Source organism: Dermacentor variabilis, chromosome 4, assembly GCF_050947875.1.
Source record: "Dermacentor variabilis isolate Ectoservices chromosome 4, ASM5094787v1, whole genome shotgun sequence".
In the NCBI taxonomy this organism is placed as follows: domain Eukaryota; kingdom Metazoa; phylum Arthropoda; class Arachnida; order Ixodida; family Ixodidae; genus Dermacentor; species Dermacentor variabilis.
Window position 1 is genome coordinate 2,870,533 of NC_134571.1, and position 20,791 is coordinate 2,891,323.

At 46.6% G+C, this 20,791-nt stretch overlaps 1 protein-coding gene across 2 annotated transcripts in view; it reads left to right on the forward strand.

Moving 5' to 3' along the window:
- The window catches only part of LOC142578574 (fat-like cadherin-related tumor suppressor homolog), a 512,562-nt gene that overhangs the window by 472,928 nt on the left and 18,843 nt on the right, over positions 1–20,791 (forward strand). For both annotated transcript variants that reach the window (XR_012827230.1, XM_075687953.1), the window contains exons 35-36: positions 129–330; positions 18,140–18,211. Coding sequence is in view for 1 of the 2 variants with exons in the window: in XM_075687953.1 (XP_075544068.1) it covers positions 129–330; positions 18,140–18,211 (274 nt within the window). In the remaining variant the exon portion in view is untranslated. The remainder of the gene's footprint in view (positions 1–128; positions 331–18,139; positions 18,212–20,791) is intronic.

Consider the following 20,791-nt stretch of genomic DNA (forward strand, 5'->3'; position numbering starts at 1 on the left):
ATAATAAATAAAAATAAAGTATGAATACACTGCTGTTTCTTCATTGCTGCATTTGTAACGAGTGCCATCTGAGAGGCGTACTTCTCTGTTTGGTTTGAAGACAATGGGAATGATGCTGTGCTCTGCAGATTAGCAACCTGGAGCAGCGACCAGCCTCGTACACAACCGCCCGGGAGGCCACTCTCAACAACTTTGACACGGTGCGCAGCTACGGGAGCGCTGCTGATGATCTCGAGTCACGCTACCAACCGAATGACCTGCGCTGCCACACTCGCACTCCATCGGGCAGCGCTCCGCCAAAGGGCCTCTACCTTGACAAGATTCCCAATGGTGAGGCCAAAATCAATGAGCAAAGCATGTGCATATAGTGAGCACCTAATGAGTTACATTGAACCTCTGCTTAGGCTCTTTTGACTGACTGTGGACAGAGGTGACATTATTTTCTCCATGTGATATAGATCCAGGTAATGACTACCTTAACAATTCAAATGTGCCACGCACAGCTTCTGTTGGCAGACTCAAGTTCCTTCGGCCTCTTGCCATATGTGGCACTTAGGTGGGCAAAGCTACATTCTTTACTGCACGTCTTTTTTTTTTTTTAAAGGTGCGTCAAAGTTATTTTGCAGAATATGTGGCCTGTGGTCAACTCTGTGGCAGCACAGCACAGCACTCTCACCAGAGTAGGTGGTGACTACTCAGAAAGCAGCCAGCATAGTGTTAAATAGCGTGGGTCGAGGGGTGCACAGACAACCACTCATTTGCACCAAACGTGCAACACCGATACATGCAGCCCAACTTCGCTGTTGAAAATAGCAGGCCTTGATTGCAAAAGTACTTCTGTGTACCAAATTGTATTCACACAATAGAGGGATTGACAAGCAATATTTGTGGTACCCATTCTTTTTAGCGCAATGGGAAGCTTTCTGGTCAGAGTGTCCAATAATGCAGTGGTAACACAGGAAACATGCAACATTTGTTATCAGAATTTTTTTTATCTGAAGTTGCTATAATGTTCGTGCATTCCTATGCTGGAAACAACGAGAGATGAGCACAATAGCGAATGTGTGCCGGCATTTGTTGGAAGCAGACAATAAGGAAGAAGAAGCATTTCAAGTATGGCTGTGCAAATACCGAATAGTAGATTTTGAATCGAATATTGAATTGAGTAAAAAAAAAACCTAAATACAGTCTAATCTTAATATAATGAGTCATGTGGGACCACCGAAAATTGTTAATTATTCTGAAATGTCGTTATAGTGAAAGTCCCAAAATGAACCATTCCACCCATCAACCCCTCAGTTCACAAGTTGTCACCGTTTGAGCTATCGATGAAAACGTCGCTTTTGGCTCTTGGCCTGTGCTGTTGCTATTTTCCATAGATTCTGCCACCACGCACCACCAAAGCACCGTAAGTGATGCATGCAAAGCAGATGCTGACGCTGAGAAATCTGCAGACAAAAAGAAAGCGCAATGTTTCTTGTTTGTTTTCACATTCCTTGCCATGGACACCACAACTGTCTCACTCGAGGTGAGCACTTGAACTATTCGAAAGCGCAATCGCACATAGAGGACACTGTCTGGAATGTCCAAAATGTGACCATGTGGCATCCCCGCGAATGCGGAGGTTAAATTGCTCCACGGGTAGTTAGTACGACTGCAGAAATAAGCACGAAAATAAGAAGCATGCGCAGTAAGAAGGGAGAAAGAAGGAAGAGACGTGCCTCCATTTCTAGGCGACACTTGCTTGGGCAGAGCATGCGCTCGCAAAACCTGATGCGTCTTCATCTCCGGAATATATATATATATATATATATATATATATATATATATATATATATATATAAGCAAATTTCCTCCCTGCTTATTGAGCGCCGTCTCAGGTTTTCTGAACTCATGCGCCATGGCGTCCACTTTCTGCACCTTTATATAGTGCCTAGAATATACTGGCTAGTGTGCCGTCCGCGGCCTCCCGGGTGGCACCAAATGCAATGAATGTCGGCAGCTGCCGCTAGGGGCGCTGCAGTGCAGGTGGGTGCCGCGGCACCATCCGGTCTTCATAGCCCGCCGTGTTTCCACAGCATCGGCAAGCGGGCTGCTGCGCTTTTTGTTTTTATTAAGCTGTAGCAGCAGCACAGTTCAAATGTGGGCAGCTGATTTATAAATCGGGGTTTGTTTTGATTACAACAGTCTTCTCTAGCGCTTGTCGCTTGCACGAAAAGCGTGTGCAAGCTCAGCTGGGCTTCGAGTGAGGAACTCGATGTGTTTCTATGCTGGCGAAGAGAAAACGTAATTTTTAAGGCAAATGCCTTGATCTCCATGTTCCAAGGCCGTGTTGCGAGGTACAGAACATATCACACGATCCAAGGAAGGCCAGAAACGAACCAAAGCATGTCCAGCCGTGTATAAGAGATGCTAATCATTAGCAAATTTCATTATTGATTATAGTGATTGGATTAAGGGGGATTACACTGAATTAGAGGGATTAAGGTGTATTAATTAAGGAGGATTAGGGTGGATGAAGGAGGACTAGAGTGAATTAGAGTAGGCTTTACAAGGCGTTCGCCTTCGTACGTGTCTCTTCGGCGATAGCTAAGGACATTTGTTTTTTTATTCTAGCGATGATTGCAACGTAATTTTTTAAGGATAAGTTTTAGGTTACATTTTTCATTCTAATAAAGTAAAGGAATTCCAAGGTTACGTTACTGTTCTATCGATGTTATAGTAATGCATAACCATTCAAAACCGCTGTAACCGATCATCTTTTGAAATGACCTTAATTTCTCTGTTCTTTCTTTTTATTTTATTTGCTGCTATTTCTGCCTATTATCTTATTGTTGTCCTCATAGGTTTGAATGTTTTTGATTGTTTGTAAACCATGTACCCATCTCCTTATAATTCCCATTGGGCCCCGAGGATAGGATAATAAGCAAAAAAAAAATGCCTGTAAAATGGACTGCACGTGGTGTTCCGTGTACTATACATTTTTTATACTTGGTAAATACGTGCAGATTTCTTTTTATGTCTGATATACGTGAACAAAAATAGGAAACAGATCTTTCATTAAAGTGTAACAAAGATTTTATTTATTATTAGTTATTATTATTTATTATTATTATTATTTTTTTTTATTATTATTATTTAGGCACGGGATAGCGGCGACAATGCATTCGTCGATTACAAACCCGTTTCTGTTATACATGCAGATCGTCACTTTGCTGGGAGCATATCTCTCGTCCGAAGCATCAGCAGTCTCACCGATAACGCCGCCGTCGGCGCCAACTTTCGACCATGATGAAGCATGCTACCTTCCTTACTTGGATCACGGCGCCCCTTCAGTCAGCGGCTGGCCAGCGGCATCGTCACCGACAGTCTCATCAGAAGAGTACAAAAGGGCGGCGGATCCGACTTCGGCCTTCAGTGGGCACGGGATAGCGGCGACAATGCATTCGTCGCTTACAAACCCGTTTCTGTTATACATGCAGATCGTCACTTTGCTGGGAGCATATCTCTCGTCCGAAGCATCAGCAGTCTCACCGATAACGCCGCCGTCGGCGCCAACTTTCGACCATGATGAAGCATGCTACCTTCCTTACTTGGATCACGGCGCCCCTTCAGTCAGCGGCTGGCCAGCGGCATCGTCACCGACAGTCTCATCAGAAGAGTACAAAAGGGCGGCGGATCCGACTTCGGCCTTCAGTGGGCACGGGATAGCGGCGGCAATGCATTCGTCGCTTACAAACCCGTTTCTGTTATACATGCAGGTTGGTAAAAAACCATCACTTCTTAGCAAGCGATCGAACAATCTCTGTTTGCTGCTTATCCCGTGCCCAAGTGTGTTATTCCAATGCTTTTGTGATTGTGTACTAGTGGCAAGGGCATTACTGGTTTGTGGCGATGTCGAGACGAATCCCGGGCCTCTCAATGATTCTAGTGCACAGTATACACAATTACTTGCGGTAATCGGCGACCTGTCGTCTAAAATTGACTCGAGACATGCCGAAGTTATGGGTGCGCTAGGTGAACTTAAACAAAAACAAGACGCACTCGCTCAAACCGTATCTGATTTAACCACCAGGCTAACTAAAGTAGAATTCTTTGTAGAGAATTTCGAGAACTCGCCACCTATGGCCGAAATCGAGGAAGCAGTCAAGAAAGCAGTCAAAAATGAGAAAAGTGTCCTTGCCTCTCGCCTTGACGACCTTGAGGATCAATCAAGGAGGGATAACCTGCTCTTTTACGGTATCACTGACAGTCCCACAGAGACTTGGGCTGAGTCTGAAACTCGAGTTCGGGACATACTGTCAATGCATTCCGATATTTCTATTCCAGACACGGCTATATCTAGAGCGCACCGATTGGGGTCGTTTTCTGCGAATAAAACCCGCCCCATAATTGTTATGTTCTCGGCATTTAAGATTAAAGAAAGCATCCTTTCCTTGAGGGCAAAGCTAAAGGGTTCTGGTGTATCTGTAGGTGAGGATTTCTGCAAAAATACTAGGCAATTGCGTAAGAGACTTATAAACTTCGGAAACGCCAGCAAACAGAATTTTACACTTCGTTATAATAAACTAATCATTAACAAAAAGACATACGTTTACTGCGCAGCCACCGATAGCATCTGTGAAATGTATCCCCCTTCACACGTGCCAACCGCTGTACCTGAGTCCGCTGCCGCCCAGGTGAATGATTCTTCATAGCTATCTGCCGTACACCAAAACGTCAAAAGCCTATCAATACTATTCACTAATGCACGAAGTGTACTCAACAAACGCATAGCTTTGTCATCAGCCATTGATTCCTGTTCTGCTGACATTGTTATCATTACGGAAACGTGGCTGTCAGCAAAAATAAGCAGCAGTGAAATACTGGATTGCGAAAACACTTATAGTTTATACCGATATGACCGCGACATTCGATCAGGAGGGGGAGTTCTTATCGGTGTCAAAGATGCTCTTGTTTCTCACATCATTCCGATTACATCGTCATTAGAACTTGTGTGTGTACGGGTTGTCATTTCCAATCGCGAGCTTATTTTCTGTGCCTGTTATAAACCACCCGCTGCCCCTATTTCGTTTTGCCATGAACTTCATGATGTGATTAATAACCTCATTGTTAGATACCCCACATCACCCTTGTTTATACTAGGGGATTTTAATTTTCCCAATGTTGTGTGGTCGAAGGATGACGTAGTTGTGAAACAGAGTTGTCCTCAATTTTTAGAATTTTTGGACCTGTGCCGCGATTTTAACCTTATTCAACTTGTACACTACCCCACGCGCACTACACTGACTTCTGCCAATATCCTGGATCTCATTCTTACCACTGCCCCCAACTTGGTTTCACCTCTAACGTTCCTGCAAGGTATCAGCGACCATGTAATGATCCATTTCACTCTTAAAGCACTTGGACGCATGAAATGCCTTTTACTTTTTTTTTCACATATATAAAGCTACCAAAGGTGAGGCATCAAAAATGCTTATTAGAAATTTAATACTTGCTGCTTGTAAACTTTCCAAACAAAATATAACCTTCAATGATGGGCGCAGTCATGGATGAAGTTCTCACCCTGTGCAAAAACCTTGTGCATAAGTGGTTAACTTGATACAGCAAGAATTTGAAGGTTGAGCAGCAAGAAATTGAAGGTGAGGCAGCAAGTGTAATTTGTTATAACTGGCATAAAAGCAAATGTATCGTATTTACTCGAATTTAACGCACACTTTTTATCCAATTAAACGGGTCAAAAAATTGCGTGCACGTTAGAATCGAGTACGACCCTAAATCTGCATTACCATATTGCCATTGACAGTTCAAAGTGGCCGCCCCATACGCGCTTCGAGCCTAGCTCTCATAGCTTTCTCCATGTGCTGTAGTACGTGTGGCTTAGGTTGGTGCACCCTCCGTCTTCCCGTTTACTGCGTTTACTCTATCAGCATGGAAGTGCCAACTGCAAAGACATGCCCAGTTCATCACGATGCCGCAATTAAAAGGAAAGTGATCACATGTGCAGAGATGGCCAAAAATCGAGCCGCATCACAGGTGTTCGGGGTTCCTGAAACATGCATGCGGTACTGGCGCAAACAGGAGAGGCATTCTACGCCAGCCGCTGTTATGTATGGCGTGGCCCCTATCTCGAAAGCGAACTGCGGCAGAGACAAGAGTCTGCGCATCTAGGCGCACCATGCTATGTTCTCGTCGCTTAGTTCACTTCGAAGCGAAGGGCCGCATAAAGGTCAATTTCCTTGATCCTGCTACCGCACTTCCTCACTGCAGCGTTTAGAGAGTTTCTGCGGTCATTGAGTGAGATGTGTTCATGCTTGTGTGCGCGTGACACCGTACTTGTTAACTTGGTTACTGAGCGAATCTTTAGAAGTTTATATGGCCGATAAAACTACTACCCTTACTTTTCATGTAGCTGTCTACTAATTTGCTATCATAATCGATGCTTCACCTTTCATGCGAAACTGCTACTTTTTTTTATTTATCGCAACTTTAGTGCATTGGGAGTAAATCTTCGTTTTTCCAAATGAGGGAAAGTTGTATTTCTGTATGAAAGAATGAGGTGCGCATTACTGTAAAGGACTTTTCTTTCTTTAGATCACGGCAAATGGATGCGTGTTACAATCGAGGGCGTTTTATTTTTTTGGTTATGAAAAACAGGTGCGCATTGCAATCGAGGCTGTGTTAGAATCAAGTAAATACAATATGTATAGTGGTGACCTTATAAAGATATATAGTCAAACCCACTTATAACAATATTCAAGTGCCATGAAAATTCTATTGTTATAACCGATTATTGTTATAACTGAGTTGCATGAAAAAATCAAAATAGAGGGATGGCAGAGCTGTTGTGAAAAAACTATAATGGCACGGAGGCCAGTGCCTCTCTCCACCACATTCCTCCATCTGGCTGCTGATCGTGTTCACTCGTTTAACTGCTTTCTGAGCGCTCTGATCGCGTGTATCAAGCTGCAGCTCTTGTAGTTAAAGAATGGCACTGCTATAACAACAGCAAAGAGGTGTCACAGGTGGTAAGCGATATGCCAGTACCGCCGAGGCATCGCCTTGGTGGCCCCAAAAGGGGCCTTCTAAAAATGCGAGAAGGTTGCCTCGACAGCCTGCCAACTTGAGAAATCCAGAAGAAACGCTGAGGCTAGATAGCCACAAACACCTCACAACATACTTTGCGGGGAGCACACGCGCCCATCTTCCCCCGCGCCGTCGCGTCGAGAGCCGGCATAGACTGGGGAGAGGCACACTATGCCCTCTCCCGATTCTCCCTCGCTCTCGCGACGCGCGTGCGCCCTTCCTCCCCGACTCACGGGCAGGTAGCTGACGGGCGAGGAGGACATTCCCCTCGCCCAGGTAAAAAGGTACAAAACAGCGCGACCGGGGGAGACCCTGGCTCTCTGAGGCCGGATCCCTAACCTGCCGGACTGGAGTACCTGCCGCAACCCGTGAGTGACCACGTTGCCTGACTATCCCGGGCAACGAGGCCAGCCTATTTATTACTATTACAGAGAGGACGTCCCTCTGCCAGTGTTCTTTATTGCCGGTAGCAATAAACGTTCTTACAGTTGACGCCGCTGGTTGCCTTATTCATTCGAACCCTGCGTAGCCGCGATTCCCGCGCTGCGGGTTGGGGAGTAACACAAAGCGACTGCGTGGGGCTAGATCCGGAGCTCGCCTTCAGCCCTAGCCGCACGCAGAGTGGAACCCCCACATTTGGCACTACCAACGTAGGGCGAATTCGGCAACACGGCGAGTCTTGTGGTGTGTGTTGGCGCTAGGACTACCCACGTTTCAGCAAACAATGGCGGCTGGCTTGTCTGACCTCTCAGATTTGTTCATGTTGTCAAATGTAGCGACGCAAAGTCAGCAGCCTATTGCTAACGCGGCGGCAGCTGCTGAACAAACCGGTAGCTTTGGTTTTGAGTGTTTCACGCGAAACAGTCAGGCTGGCACAAATGCCACGTGGACAGAGGTTAACCTTGATATGAGGCGTACCACGTCGAGCCCCTCGCCGCTTCGCGACGTGGACACAGAGACACACATGCCACTAAATAACTCGACCCGGGCGGCGGAGGCATCCAGCCCTTCGGGCACGAGTTTGCCGTCGAGCGAGGCAATGCTACAAAACGCGTTGCAAATCATGCAGAGCTTAGCCGGCGCCCTGCAAGGCACAATGCAGGCCTCGTCGCAGAGCGAGCGACCACGGATTAAGGTAGACATGCCTACCTACAGTGGGTACCACGATCGCACGAGTGCGAGTGAGTACCTCGACCGTCTGCTGCACTACCAGCAGGCAACCGGGCTTTCAGACGCCGAACTAGTCACGCGCGTGATCCCGGTTTCACTGACTGACCAGGCGGCTCGATGGTTCCGACTGACCGGACACTGATGCCGCACGGTAGAAGAGTTCCGCAAGGAATTTCTTCCGCCCAATTACGAGTGGCGTTTAAGGAGAGAGTTGGAGCTTCGTACCCAGCATCCGGACGAGTCCCTGCTGGAATATGTTCGAGCGATGGACGAACTTTATCGTCTCGCGAACCCTCGCGCAACCGATGCAGAGAAAGTTGAGCGTGTCACACGGCAGGCACACTCCACTTTCGCGGCCTACTTCAGAGGATGTAGGTTTACAGACCTAGACGAACTCGCCGCCAAGGCGAAGCGCATCCAGGGGGACATCCTCGCGGCGCGAGCATACCGTCCGCCTCTACCCGCGGCGCTGTCACTCGAGCCTCGCTGCGCGTGGAACGGCGGCACGATCACTTCCCACTCGTCTAGAGTCGACGCGCCGGCATCGTTCGCGGAGCAGCAGGTCCAGCGTAGTTGGGAGTTATCAGACCGCGCTTTGGACCCGTACGCCTACGCGCTGAGAACAGCCCCGACTAATGCCGCACTCAGCGCGCTGCGACAGGAACGAGAGGCCGATGCGAGACTGGAGGAGCGGCACACGCCAAACGCAGTTCAAGGAAGCTACGGCGAGCCGGAGTGGAGCGACGGCCGCCCAGGCCAACGAGGTTTCAGCGGCCGCTGCTACCAATGCAGCCGACCAGGGCACATCGCCCGTGACTGCGGCCGCACGCCGGGCCGAGGCCGAGCGCGTGGCTCGGGAAACGGGCGAGGCCGCTTGGGTCCCGTGCGGCGACGTCGAACATAGCTGGTGGTGTCGAGTTACTTGCGCCTTCGGCTTGTCGCGTAGGAGGTGTTGCAAACTCGCAGGCGCCATTCATCGAGCTAACGATAGCCCGAAAGAAATTCGCTGCATTATTGGATACCGGAGCAAGCGCTTCATTATTTGGTGACGAGGTGCTGCATCATCTCCGCGAGAACAATATCCGCTTGAGAGATAATGACACCACCTTCCGACTTGCTTCCGGCACAGCACAATCTAGCGGTGCAGCTAGGTTAGTGATCCGTTGGGAGAAACGTGTGAGGCGACAACGCCTCGTACATCTCCCGGGTTTATCAGTGCCTGTTATTTTGGGTCGAGACTTTATCGTCAAGTCGGGCATTGTAATAGACATCGGCAGTGGAGGTTACCGAGAGAACGGAACAGGTGCTTTAAAGCTTTTCGCAAAAGCGCCCGTGGCAGCGGAGACATGCCAGTCTCCGGGCGCGGCGCGAGTGGGCCACACCCGGCCACAGCCAAGCGAGCGAACAGTAATCGGCGCAGGCGAGGAGAGAGACACGGTGGCGCAACAGTGCGCCACTGTTCTGCGAGGAGTAACGCACCCGCTTTTGTCAGAGGTCAATATGCCGGAGAGGAAGGTTTCTCGCGAGAACGAAGCACCGGAGAGACTGAATCATCTGCCGGGCCTCCTGTGAGGACAACGTTGAGGCAGCCTACCCTACATCATCATCACTGTCGTCGTCACCATCGCTATCCAATGCAAGCATGTTCGTGATGATCGTCTCATTGGTTAGAAGCACTTAGTTTCCAAATCTATAACCGTGTGTTTTCTTTTCACCGGTAACATCGTGCATTGCGATGATGAGCAGGCGGATCAGCCATCTTCCGTTTCGGTGGCAAGTCAAACGAGATGGCCAAACCATGTGGCCAGGAACGATTTCAACGCAACCAACAAAGACGAATGCGAGCAGTTAAGCTGTTTGCTGAACTGCGCTGAATGAGGAGCCAGCAAGCAATCTGGGGGTAGCGCAGTTGGTGCAGTCCATTCATGTTTTGGAGAGTGCCGTGGCATAGAGCTATGGGGCAGCCCATTCGTGTTCAGAGCGGTGGAAGGGCGACGAGAGAGAGGTGCGTGGAGAAGGCTGAAAAATGAGCACATGGCGGCTGTCAGGGCCATTGTTAAGCGGCTCAAATTTCTTGTGTTCTTTTGTTTTTTTTTTCAAGGATATCACATTTCACTACCTTTTGGCACGGACACCCAGCAGCCAGACTTCATCGTTATAACTGATAATGCTGCATGGGGACATTGTAGTAAGCGGGTTATATAAAACATACAAAAGTTGAAGGTGCAGTAGCTTTTCATTGTTATAACTGATATATTGTTAAAACCGGTATCAATATAAGTGGGTTCAACTGTATACTAACGAGATGTTTTCAAGGAGAATATTTATTTGAAAGCATATAATTTATATTGGTGATAAGACAACTTATTTCGAGTGAAATCAAATACAGTAATCTCTTGTTATAATGAGATCACTTTGCTCAAAATATTGTGTTATTCACAGGGGAAATTACTTGCACTTACTGATTGAATTAAAGAAATGATAAATTAAGGGAAATGAAAGTGGATGAAAACACAAGAAGCAAATTTCCCCTGTGTTATCCTTGGTGTCTGTTTGTTGGCCTATTATGCCATGATTAATAAATAATAAATAAATAAATATAAATGATTAATAATAAAAATATTAATCATGGCCTATTATGCCATGATTAATAAATATCAGGCTCCTCGGTTAACCCCCTTTCTTCTCGTTCATTACATAATGAGGGTCTCAAATCTGGCAACGTTGATGCCTTCAGGTAGCATGTGTGGGTTTATTGACCAGTTGCCTTTACCCAAAAAAATTATGCACTCGTGACACCTGCAGCAGAAAGGATGTTCCGCATCCACCGCCAAGATTTGCGAGTCGTGGTGCTGGCTAACACTCCCAGGTTTTATTCTAGTAGTAACACCCGAGAAAGTAGATGGGAGAATGGGGCCATGGTAGCTCAATTGGTAGAGGATCGCACGCATAATGTGAAGACATGGGATTGTTCCCCACCTGCGGCAAGTTATTTTTTAAAGCGAAGCTTTCTTTGCCTCTTCCTTCGACTTTCCCACTGCTGCTGCTGTTGCTGTGGGCTGTTGTGGTTGCTGCTGTCACACACACCACATTGTGGGGTGGTTCAGAGCGTGTATGTAGATGACAGGTGGGAGTAAGAGAGGAAAGGCCACGGAAGAATCTCATTTTCACCCCACCTCATCGAATGTGCGCAATACTCTCTGGAGCTCCCTGGCTGTCGCTACATTAGCCGCTTGACAGCTGTAATTATCAATGACTCCCTTCAGAAGCATTGCAGAAACCATAGCGCTTCCCTTTCTACTATCCTGCGAGGCCAGAGGGGATGCAGATAGAACTGTAGAGAGGAGAAGACGATCTCTGGTGCTGTCCTCATCCGAGGGGGCAACCAGCAGTGCCGGCATAAAGCAATGTCTCGTCGCATATCCTGTCTTATCACAAAACCCGTAATCTAACAAAGGGTGCATGAGAAGTCTTGTGCAAGGGTCTTGTGTGCTTGCAAGTGGACAGGAAGCTCTGAAATGCATGAACTTGTGTATCTAATGTGATCTGCATATGCAGATGCCTTCCAGATGCTAATTGGTTCAATCTTTGCACATGCTATCACGCTTTACATCCTTGCTGGGGTGGATTCTCAGGTGATCCCTATTCGAGATAGTTTCACTTTCACGAGACTCAGCACTGGACGCAACAAAGTAGATGGCCGACAGCGGTCTTGGCGCTGTGTGAAGGCAGCGAGCTAGGCACAGCACCAAAGATGCTGTAATTCATATACACAGACATGTCCATTGATGGGAGCATGCACTGCTGGAAGGAAACTGCAAGAGAGAGATAGTGCAAGGAAATGGCAACAAAGGCACTGCTGAAAGAAAATGTGCAGAAGTGTGGATGAGCAGTCAACATGAAGGGACAAAGGTGGGCAGTGGTTGAGCAATGCAAAGCCCAACCGATTTCTACTTTTGGTTCATCATCATCATCAGCCTATTTTATGTGCACTGCAGGACAAAGGCCTCTCCCTGCGATCTCCAATTACCCCTGTCCTGTGCCAACCGACTCCAACTAGCGCCTGCGAATTTAATTTCATCACCTCACATAGTCTTCTACCATCCCCGACTGCGCTTCCCTTCTCTTGGCACCAATTCTGTAACCCTAATGGTCCACCGGTTATTTAATCTGCGCATTACATGACCTGCCCAGCGCCATTTTTTCCTCTTAATGTCTATTAGAATATTGTCTATACCCATTTGCTCTCTGATCCAAACCGCTCTCTTTCTGTCTCTTAAAGTTATGCCTAGCATTCTTCGTTCCATCGCTTTTGCACATTACTTAACTTCTTTTCAAGCTTCTTTGTAAGTGTCCAAGTTTCTGCCCCATATGTCAGCACCGGTAGAATGCATTGGTTGTACACATTTCTTTTCAATGATAATGGTAAGCTTCCAGTCAGCATTTGACCATGTCTGCCATATGTGCTCTAACCCATTTTTATTTTTCTGTAAATATTCTTCTTGTGATCAGGGTCCTCTGTGAGTAATTGACCTAGGTTAAGGTAGTCCGTCGCATACTGTAGAGGCTGACTGGCGATACTGAACTCTCGTTACCTTACCCGGCTATTCATCATTATCTTTGTCTTCTGCCTATTAATCTTCAACCCCACTCCTACACTCTCTCTTTTAAGGTCTTCAATCATTTGTTGTAACTCGTGCCCAGCGTTGCTGAACAGGACAATGTCATCTGCAAATCGAATCGATCAATCTGCCATTGATCCTCACTCCTAAGCCTTGCCAGTTTAATAGCTTGAATACTTCTTCCAAGCACGCAGTGAATAGCATTTGAGAGATTGCGTCTCCTTGTTTGCCCCCTTCCTTTACAGTTATCTTTCTACTTTTCTTCTGGAGAATTAATGTAGCTGTGGAATCTATATAAACATTTTCGAAGATATTTATGTAAGCATCCGGTACTCCTTGATTACGTAATGCCTTTATGACTGCTGGTATCTCTACTGAATCAAACGCTTTTTCGTAATCTATGAAAGCCATATGGAGAGGCTGATTGTACTATATGGATTTCTCAATTACCTGATTGATGACGTGTATGTGATCTATTGTAGAGTATCCGTTCCTGAAGCCGGCCTCTTCTCTTGCTTGACTGAAGTCAAATGTTGCCCTTGTTCTATCGGAAATTATCATGGTGAATATTTTATACAATACTGGAAGTAAGCTAATGGGTCTCTAATTTTTCAATTCTTTAATGTCTCTCTTTTTGTGGATTAGTTTAATGTTTGCATTCTTCCAGTTCTGTGGGGCCATTGAAGTCGATAGACAGTTAGTACGAGGGTTGCTCCAGCAATAAGGTTCCGAAAGAGCTCCAGCCACACAGGAAGGTGCGAGGCGAAATCCGGCAACACTGCTGCGTGCGGCTGTTCCCCCAGTCTCGATTCCCCCCGGCCGCGTTTGGCTGCGCCGCTCATTCTTGGCTCAGCAGCCATCCGATATGGAGGTTCCCATTGTTGATCCTGCCAAGTGCAAGATTCATTCCGTAATTCGCTTTTTGCATACCAAAGGGACACCACCCATGGATATTCATCGTCAGTTGACAGAGGTGTGTGGCGACAAGTGTACATCCGTTCAACACGTCCAGAAGTGGTGCAGGGAGCTTAGTGCCGGTCAAAAGGAAGTCCACGATGAAGAATGGAGTGGAAGACTGTCAGTTTCACAGGCTGTTATTGAGATAGTCCAACGCGAAGTGCTTCAAAACGGGAGGATCACCATCTGTGAACTTGTTGCTCAGATTACTGGGAGTTCTTATGGTACAGTGGAAAGAGCTTTGATTGAAAAATTGGGGTATCAAAAGTGTTGTGCTGAATGGTTACTGCGGCTATTGACATCAGACCACAAGTAGAAACACCTTGACTGTGCTCGCCATTTTTTTCAAAGGTGTCAAGAAGATAAGGAAGGATTGTTGGACTCTTGTTATGGGAGACAAAACGTGGGTGTTTCATTTCATTCTCGAAACAAAACAAAGATCCAGACAGGGGCGTCACCCAGAGTCGCCAGTTGCAAAGAAGTTCAAACAAACACCTTCTGCTGACAAATTCATGGCCATTGTTTTTGGGGATCGTAAGTAGATACTGCTGATCGGTTTAATGGAACGTGGGACAACAATCAACTCAGATAGGTAATCAACAGCTCAGGTGAGCTATCCAGAACCGCCGGTGATGACGACTGGCAGCCAGTGTAATGCTGCTTCACGACAACACCCAACCTCACGTCTCCCATCAAAACCAGGAACTTTTGGCAAACTTTGGGTCGACTGTCATGCCCCACCCACCATACAGTCCAGACCTCATGCCTAGTGATTATCACTTGTTCCGCAAGTGAAAGGAACATTTGAGTGGCCAATGCTTTTGGAGCGATGATGAAGTCAAAGAAGAGGTGAAACGCTTCCTCAACGGGTTGGCGGCAGAGTTCTACGACATTAGGATACAGAAATAGGAGCACCGTCTACAAAAATGCATAGAAAAAGATGGTGATTGTGTATAAAAATAGAGCAAGGTTTCATATTTCCAATTATGTAAATTTCTATGAGAATAAACAATGTTGTCTATTTCTAAAATTGATGGGCACCTTATTTCTGGATCAGCCCTCGTATGAAGGGCTGCCAGTTTTTCAAGCATTATGTCTCCTCCATCTTTGATTCAATAGACTGTTATTCCATCTTCTCCAGCCGCTTTTCCTCGTTTCATGTCTTGCAAGGCCCTTCTAACTTCATCGCTAGGTATAGAAAAAGCTTCTGTAACCTGTTCATTACTACTTCGAATGAAGGTATCGTGGCTGCTATGGGTACTGCACAGGTCAGTGGCCCTCAATCCTCAGCAGCTACAAAGCATGTGACCAAGGTGGCGGTGAGACCTGTAATGCAGCCGAGGGGCCTAAGAATCTCTTGACCTGGACAGGCGACGAATGGAAACTGACCCTGGCACCATTTAACACCCGAACTCTCTCGAGTGAGGCTAGCCTAGCAGGACTCCTTGAGGGACTATCAGGCATTGTTTGGGATATCATTGGCCTTAGTGAGATTAGAAGAACTGGTGAGGCTTACACAGTGCTGACAAATGGCCCCTTCTTTTGCTATATTGGTCACCTAGATAAGAAGCAGTACGCAGTAGGATTCCTAATCCACAAGGACATACAGTGAAACCTCGTTAAACCGTAGTTAGCCGGAGCTCGGAAAAAGTATGTACTAAACAGTAATACTGCTTAACTGAAATAGCATAAGATCACCCACTTACCTGTCAAAAATGGAACTCTGAGAGAGTGCGATGAAAGGGGTAAAAGACATGCAGTATTTATTCACTTCGCGCAACAAAAGTGTTATTTTCGTTTGATGCTGCGGAGGCCTAGCAGCTACGACAGCGGCTTCAAATTTACTGAAGCTGCGAGCCAGCTCTTCAGCCAGCCCCCTTTTCTCGGCAAACACTCACATGGCAGATTTCTCATTGGCGTTGCATGTTCTCCGTGCACGTAGGTGGTAGCGCTGCAGAAGTCGCTGGGTGCCTTTTTCATTTATGGGGTGACGATTGTATTCGTGACGCTGAAGTAACGCGCACCTTCTGCCACTGTTGGGCCTGAATTGCCCGTGCTGTCGCTTTCCTTGTCGTCCTCATCACTGTCACTAGTCGACACTTCGGCAACAACAGAGGCAAACGATGGCGAAAAGTCGAACCTCGCAGCCGACATCTCTTCACGGCCGCAGCAGCGCTGCCAAGCAACTTCTTCACATTCCAAATGCCACACAACGTAGTCAACAGTAGATCCCTGTCACGTGCCAGCACTGGCTTCTTTGTGTCACGTTCGATAGCACGAACAAATGTCTAATTTTTCTTCTATGCTGAGCACCCGGCGTCTTATTTATCCGAGCTTCGGCATGACGCGAGTCCTTGTTTGCACGACGCCAACAACACTCTCTGGTACGACGCTGAAATGTTGTTGATGTTGATGTGGCTTCACGTGCAAACGCACATTGCACTTGGAGGCCATTGTTCTGATCTCCGAGACTTGTTGTTCTGCCGGGCCACCCGATGGAGACGACGCACCGCCATGTTTGCGCGACGAAAATGAGCTGTGAATAATCAACTCCTTCTTCAGGAAGCATAGCAACAGAAAGTGGACTTGGGAAAGCCCTAATGGTGAAACAAGAGATGAAATTGACTTCATACTTTCTGCTGATCCCAGCATAGTGCAGGATGTAGAAGTGATAGGTAGGGTAAAGTGCAGTAATTATAGGTTGGTGAGGGCTAGGATTTACCTCAATTTGAAGAGAGAAAGAGCAAAATTGGTCAAGAAGAAATAGGTAAACTATGGCAGTAAGGGTAAAAGCAGACAAATTCAGGCTGGTACTTGCAAACAAATATACAGCCTTTGAACAGAGAGATGAAGATGACATAGAGGTAATGAATAAACAGTAGCTAGGCTGACTTCAGAAGCAGCAATTGAAGTTGGAGATAAGGCACCAAGGCAACCAGTAAGTAAGCTCTCCCAAGTAACAGAGGACCTAATAAAGAAATTGCAAAGAATGAAAGTGTCCAACTCAACAGATCAGATAGAATTTGCCGAACTGTCACAACCTACCAACAAGGAGAAACTAAGGGATATTTGGAATTATAACACGAGAAAGACAGAGGAAGCAGCAAAAAATGGATGCAACATGAAATCAGTGAGAAGGAAACATGGCATAGGACAAACCAAGATGTATGCAGTTTTGGTTACATATTCTGATTTATACCTCCTACGTACTAGCCTTTGGCTATGGGTGTAACCAGTGTTCCCTATTTCCTGTATTGTAATCGAAAGAATTTCTAATAAAAAAAAAGAAAGAAAAGAGCGGGATGGGAAACGGAGAATGAGAAGGCAGGAAAGTAAGGAAAGGAAAAGGGCTATGGGGAGCTTGAAATTTTCCGCATGCGAAGGGGTGCTCTCCCTCTTCGGGAGTGGATGGTGCCACGATGGAGCTGCTGGAGGCTGGTGGTGCTTCTTGCATGTCCGCCGTACAGTTTGCAGTTTCATGCAGATTGTATGAGACAGGACATGCTTAATCTTGTCCCATGTAATAAAAGTTTTTGATGCATTGTCTCTATGGGCAGTTTACCGGGACTCCACTAATCTGTTGTAAAACCTGGGACATTGCAAAATCGTGGGACGCACAACCCAGGATCCACTGTATTTCAAGTGCAGCATTTTGAAAATACCTCATTGTACACATAACCATGACTATGTTTGCCATCAACTGATCCTGCAGCCTGCTTCATCCAGAAAAGGGCCAGCAATCAGTGGACATGGCTATACAAATATGATACTTTATTGCTATGCATATAAGTGCCACTCAGTTTACCATGGTACACAAAAAAAAAGAGTAATTTGGCTGCCACTTGTCTCTTCTGTGAACTTCCCTGCAATATACATAATTTCACAGTGGGTCTTGGTGTTCCTTGATCTTGAGGCTGTTGTAACACTGAAGGACACAGCAGTACTGTGTACCAGGCTTGTGGGATGACGAAGCCATACTTGAAATTTTGGAAGCACAACAACCAGTAGTATGCTCAGCAACACAAACAGGTGCCAGGCAGTGGCTCCAATGGGACAGGAAGAGACCTTGTATGTTTAAATCTACCTGCTATGTGAGCCGTCGATGCTTGTGTTGTGGTAGAAACTTCATCTTGTCTCGTCTATTGCTCTCGTAACAACAAAACTCTCAACTTCTTTGGCGTGTGTTCCTTCAGCCTCTCTTTGTTTGCTGTGCTGCCAAAAGCCAAAGAGAGAACGCACTTTCCACACTACATGCCTGCTCCTCAACATGTGGTGATGCGTCACAACAGCGTTTGTGTTTGCAGACCTGAAGGCAGCCCTCTCTCCACCCCTGGCATCCCAGAGCTCGGCCACTAGCATTGCATCGGATCTCCCAGGTAGGCAATGTTCCTAAAAAGTTGTGCTGATGAGCCATGCTGTTTAGCTACAGATTTAATAATTCATAATATTCATACACAAAAGATTTAGCATCACTTACCATCATCACTATATGCCTCTTATAAACTTCACACGTGTCACAGGGGTAGAACAGCTGCGCCTGTTGCACCAAGTTCTACATTTCCAAATTGCTTTGTAGAGCTCTCCTAAAACTGTGAAATTCCCTCAAATTGCTCCCTCATTATTCCAAAATATGGAAAACAGTAACCAGTGGTTAGTGTTCAAGCCAATTTTAGTGGAATGGGACAGCCATGAAACTAACTTGTTTTAATGCATTTGCATTCTTGGGGTACTTCACGCACTTTCCAGGGGTTAACTGTCCATATATGTCTGTGTGTCTCTAATCGTTTTCCCGTCTACCTGGCTCACTGGGTAACTCCATGGTCTAATGAATAGCGCATTGGGCTGCTATGCTGAGGGAAGGAAGTTCAAAATCAACCGTTAGACCAATAGTGGCAATGTGTACATATGTGCCACTCTTCAACGGACCTCTTCCATGCCTACATGGACCACTGTACATGTGGGAATGGGTAGGTACCGCTATTCAATAAAGCCCTTTGGCTCTTTGAGGAGCTCTTGAGGAGCTCTTGAGAAGCTCTTTGAATGCTCACAGATATAAAGTTTGTGGGGTTCTCACCTGTGCTCTTGGGACAAAGGAACAACAACACAGTAGTCCAAACAATCACAAGGGCATTTATTGCAGATTGGGAGAGGAATTCTGCGTGCGCAGCGCCCACGTGGTACGATGTTCAACTCGGCTAGTGAAAGATCGGGTGGCTACTCAGATGCTAAGCTCACGTGAACGAAGCTCACTTCCTTGAGTTGAATGAGTAATTTCAATTTGTGCGAAGCTAACTAGAATGAGGGAAGCAAAGTGCAACACTTCAATGCCACGGTCCACCAGGTTGTGTCCGTCCACATGCGATAGGCAGCTTCGTAAAGCCTTAGGCCCTAAATCGTCGCTACCCTGACAACAACCAGCATCCAAAAAATAACACCCAAAATGGGCGCAAAACATGCAGCTGCGAGGAGACGTCAGCTCTGTTAGGTAGTACTACTCCGCTCAGTGCACACAGTATCCGAGTTGACGGTGCCCACTGTCTCAGACGGTGTCAGAGCGCCCAGTGCCAGGGTGCAATACCAGTCAGCCCATAGCGGGACCCGTGGCCCGTGGCCACCCGGCTCCCTGAGCCGCGACTTCATCAGAGTCAAAGAGGTAGAAGAAGCTATTTACATAAGAAATTCGAGGCTTCCATACTCACTCGCTGCAGGCTTGCCAATGCTCCACAGGTGCTAAGCCTTGCTCTCCCAGGATGTAGACCATGTGGCTCTCATACCGACGAATGTCATTAAAAAGAAAATAATTTGCAGAAATGCTTCATCATCATCATCATCAGCCTGGTTATGCCCACTGCAGGGCAAAGGCCTCTCCCATACTTCTCCAACTACCCCGGTCATATACTTATTGTGGCCATGTTGTCCCTGCAAACTTGTTAATCTCATTCGCCCACCTAACTTTCTACCGCCCCCTGCTACACTTCACTTCTCTTGGAATCCAGTGCGTAACCCTCAATGACCATCAGTGATCTTTCCTCCTCATTACATGTCCTGCCCATGTCCATTTCTTTTTCTTGATTTCAACTAATATGTCATTAACTTGCGTTTGTTCCCTCACCCAATCTGCTCTTTTCTTATCCCTTAACGTTGCACCCATCATTCTTCTTTCCATAGCTCGTTGCGTCATCCTCAATTTAAGTAGAACACTTTTTGTAAGCCTCCAGGTTCCTGCCCCATATGTGAGTACCGGTAAGACACAGCTGCTATACACTTTTCTCTTGAGGGATAATGGCAATCTGCTGTTCATGATCTGAGAATGCCTGCCAAACGCACCCCAGCCCATTATTATTCTTCTGATTATTTCGGTCTCATGATCCAAATTCGTGGTCACTACCTGCCTTAAGTAGATGTATTCCCTTACCACTTCCAGTGCCTCGCTACCTATCGTAAACTGCTGTTCTCTTCAGAGACTGTTAAACATTACTTTAGTTTTCTGCAGATTAATTTTTAGACCCACCCTTCTGCTTTGCCTCTCCAGGTCAGTGAGCATGCATTGCAGTTGTTCCCCTGAGTTACTAAGCAAGGCAATCAGCGAATCACAAGTTACTAAGTTATTCTCCATTAACTCTTATCCCCAATTCTTCCCAATCCAGGTCTCTGAATACCTCCTGTAAACACGCTGTGAATAGCATTGGAGAGATCGTATCCCAAGTAACCACAGATATCCGGGCAACGTCCGACGGACGTCCTTTCTGGATATTCAGGATGTCCGTGGGATATCCATGAATGTCCGTCGTACGTCCGAGGGACGTCCCTGGGAAATCCAAAGGTAACCGCTTTGATCGTCTGTAGTACGTCCGACGCGGACATTCAGCATGGATATTCAGGGGACGTTCAGGATATATATATTGAAATACTACGGTTGAGACCACGCTTTATTCCAAGAAGGAAAAATGGCGCCG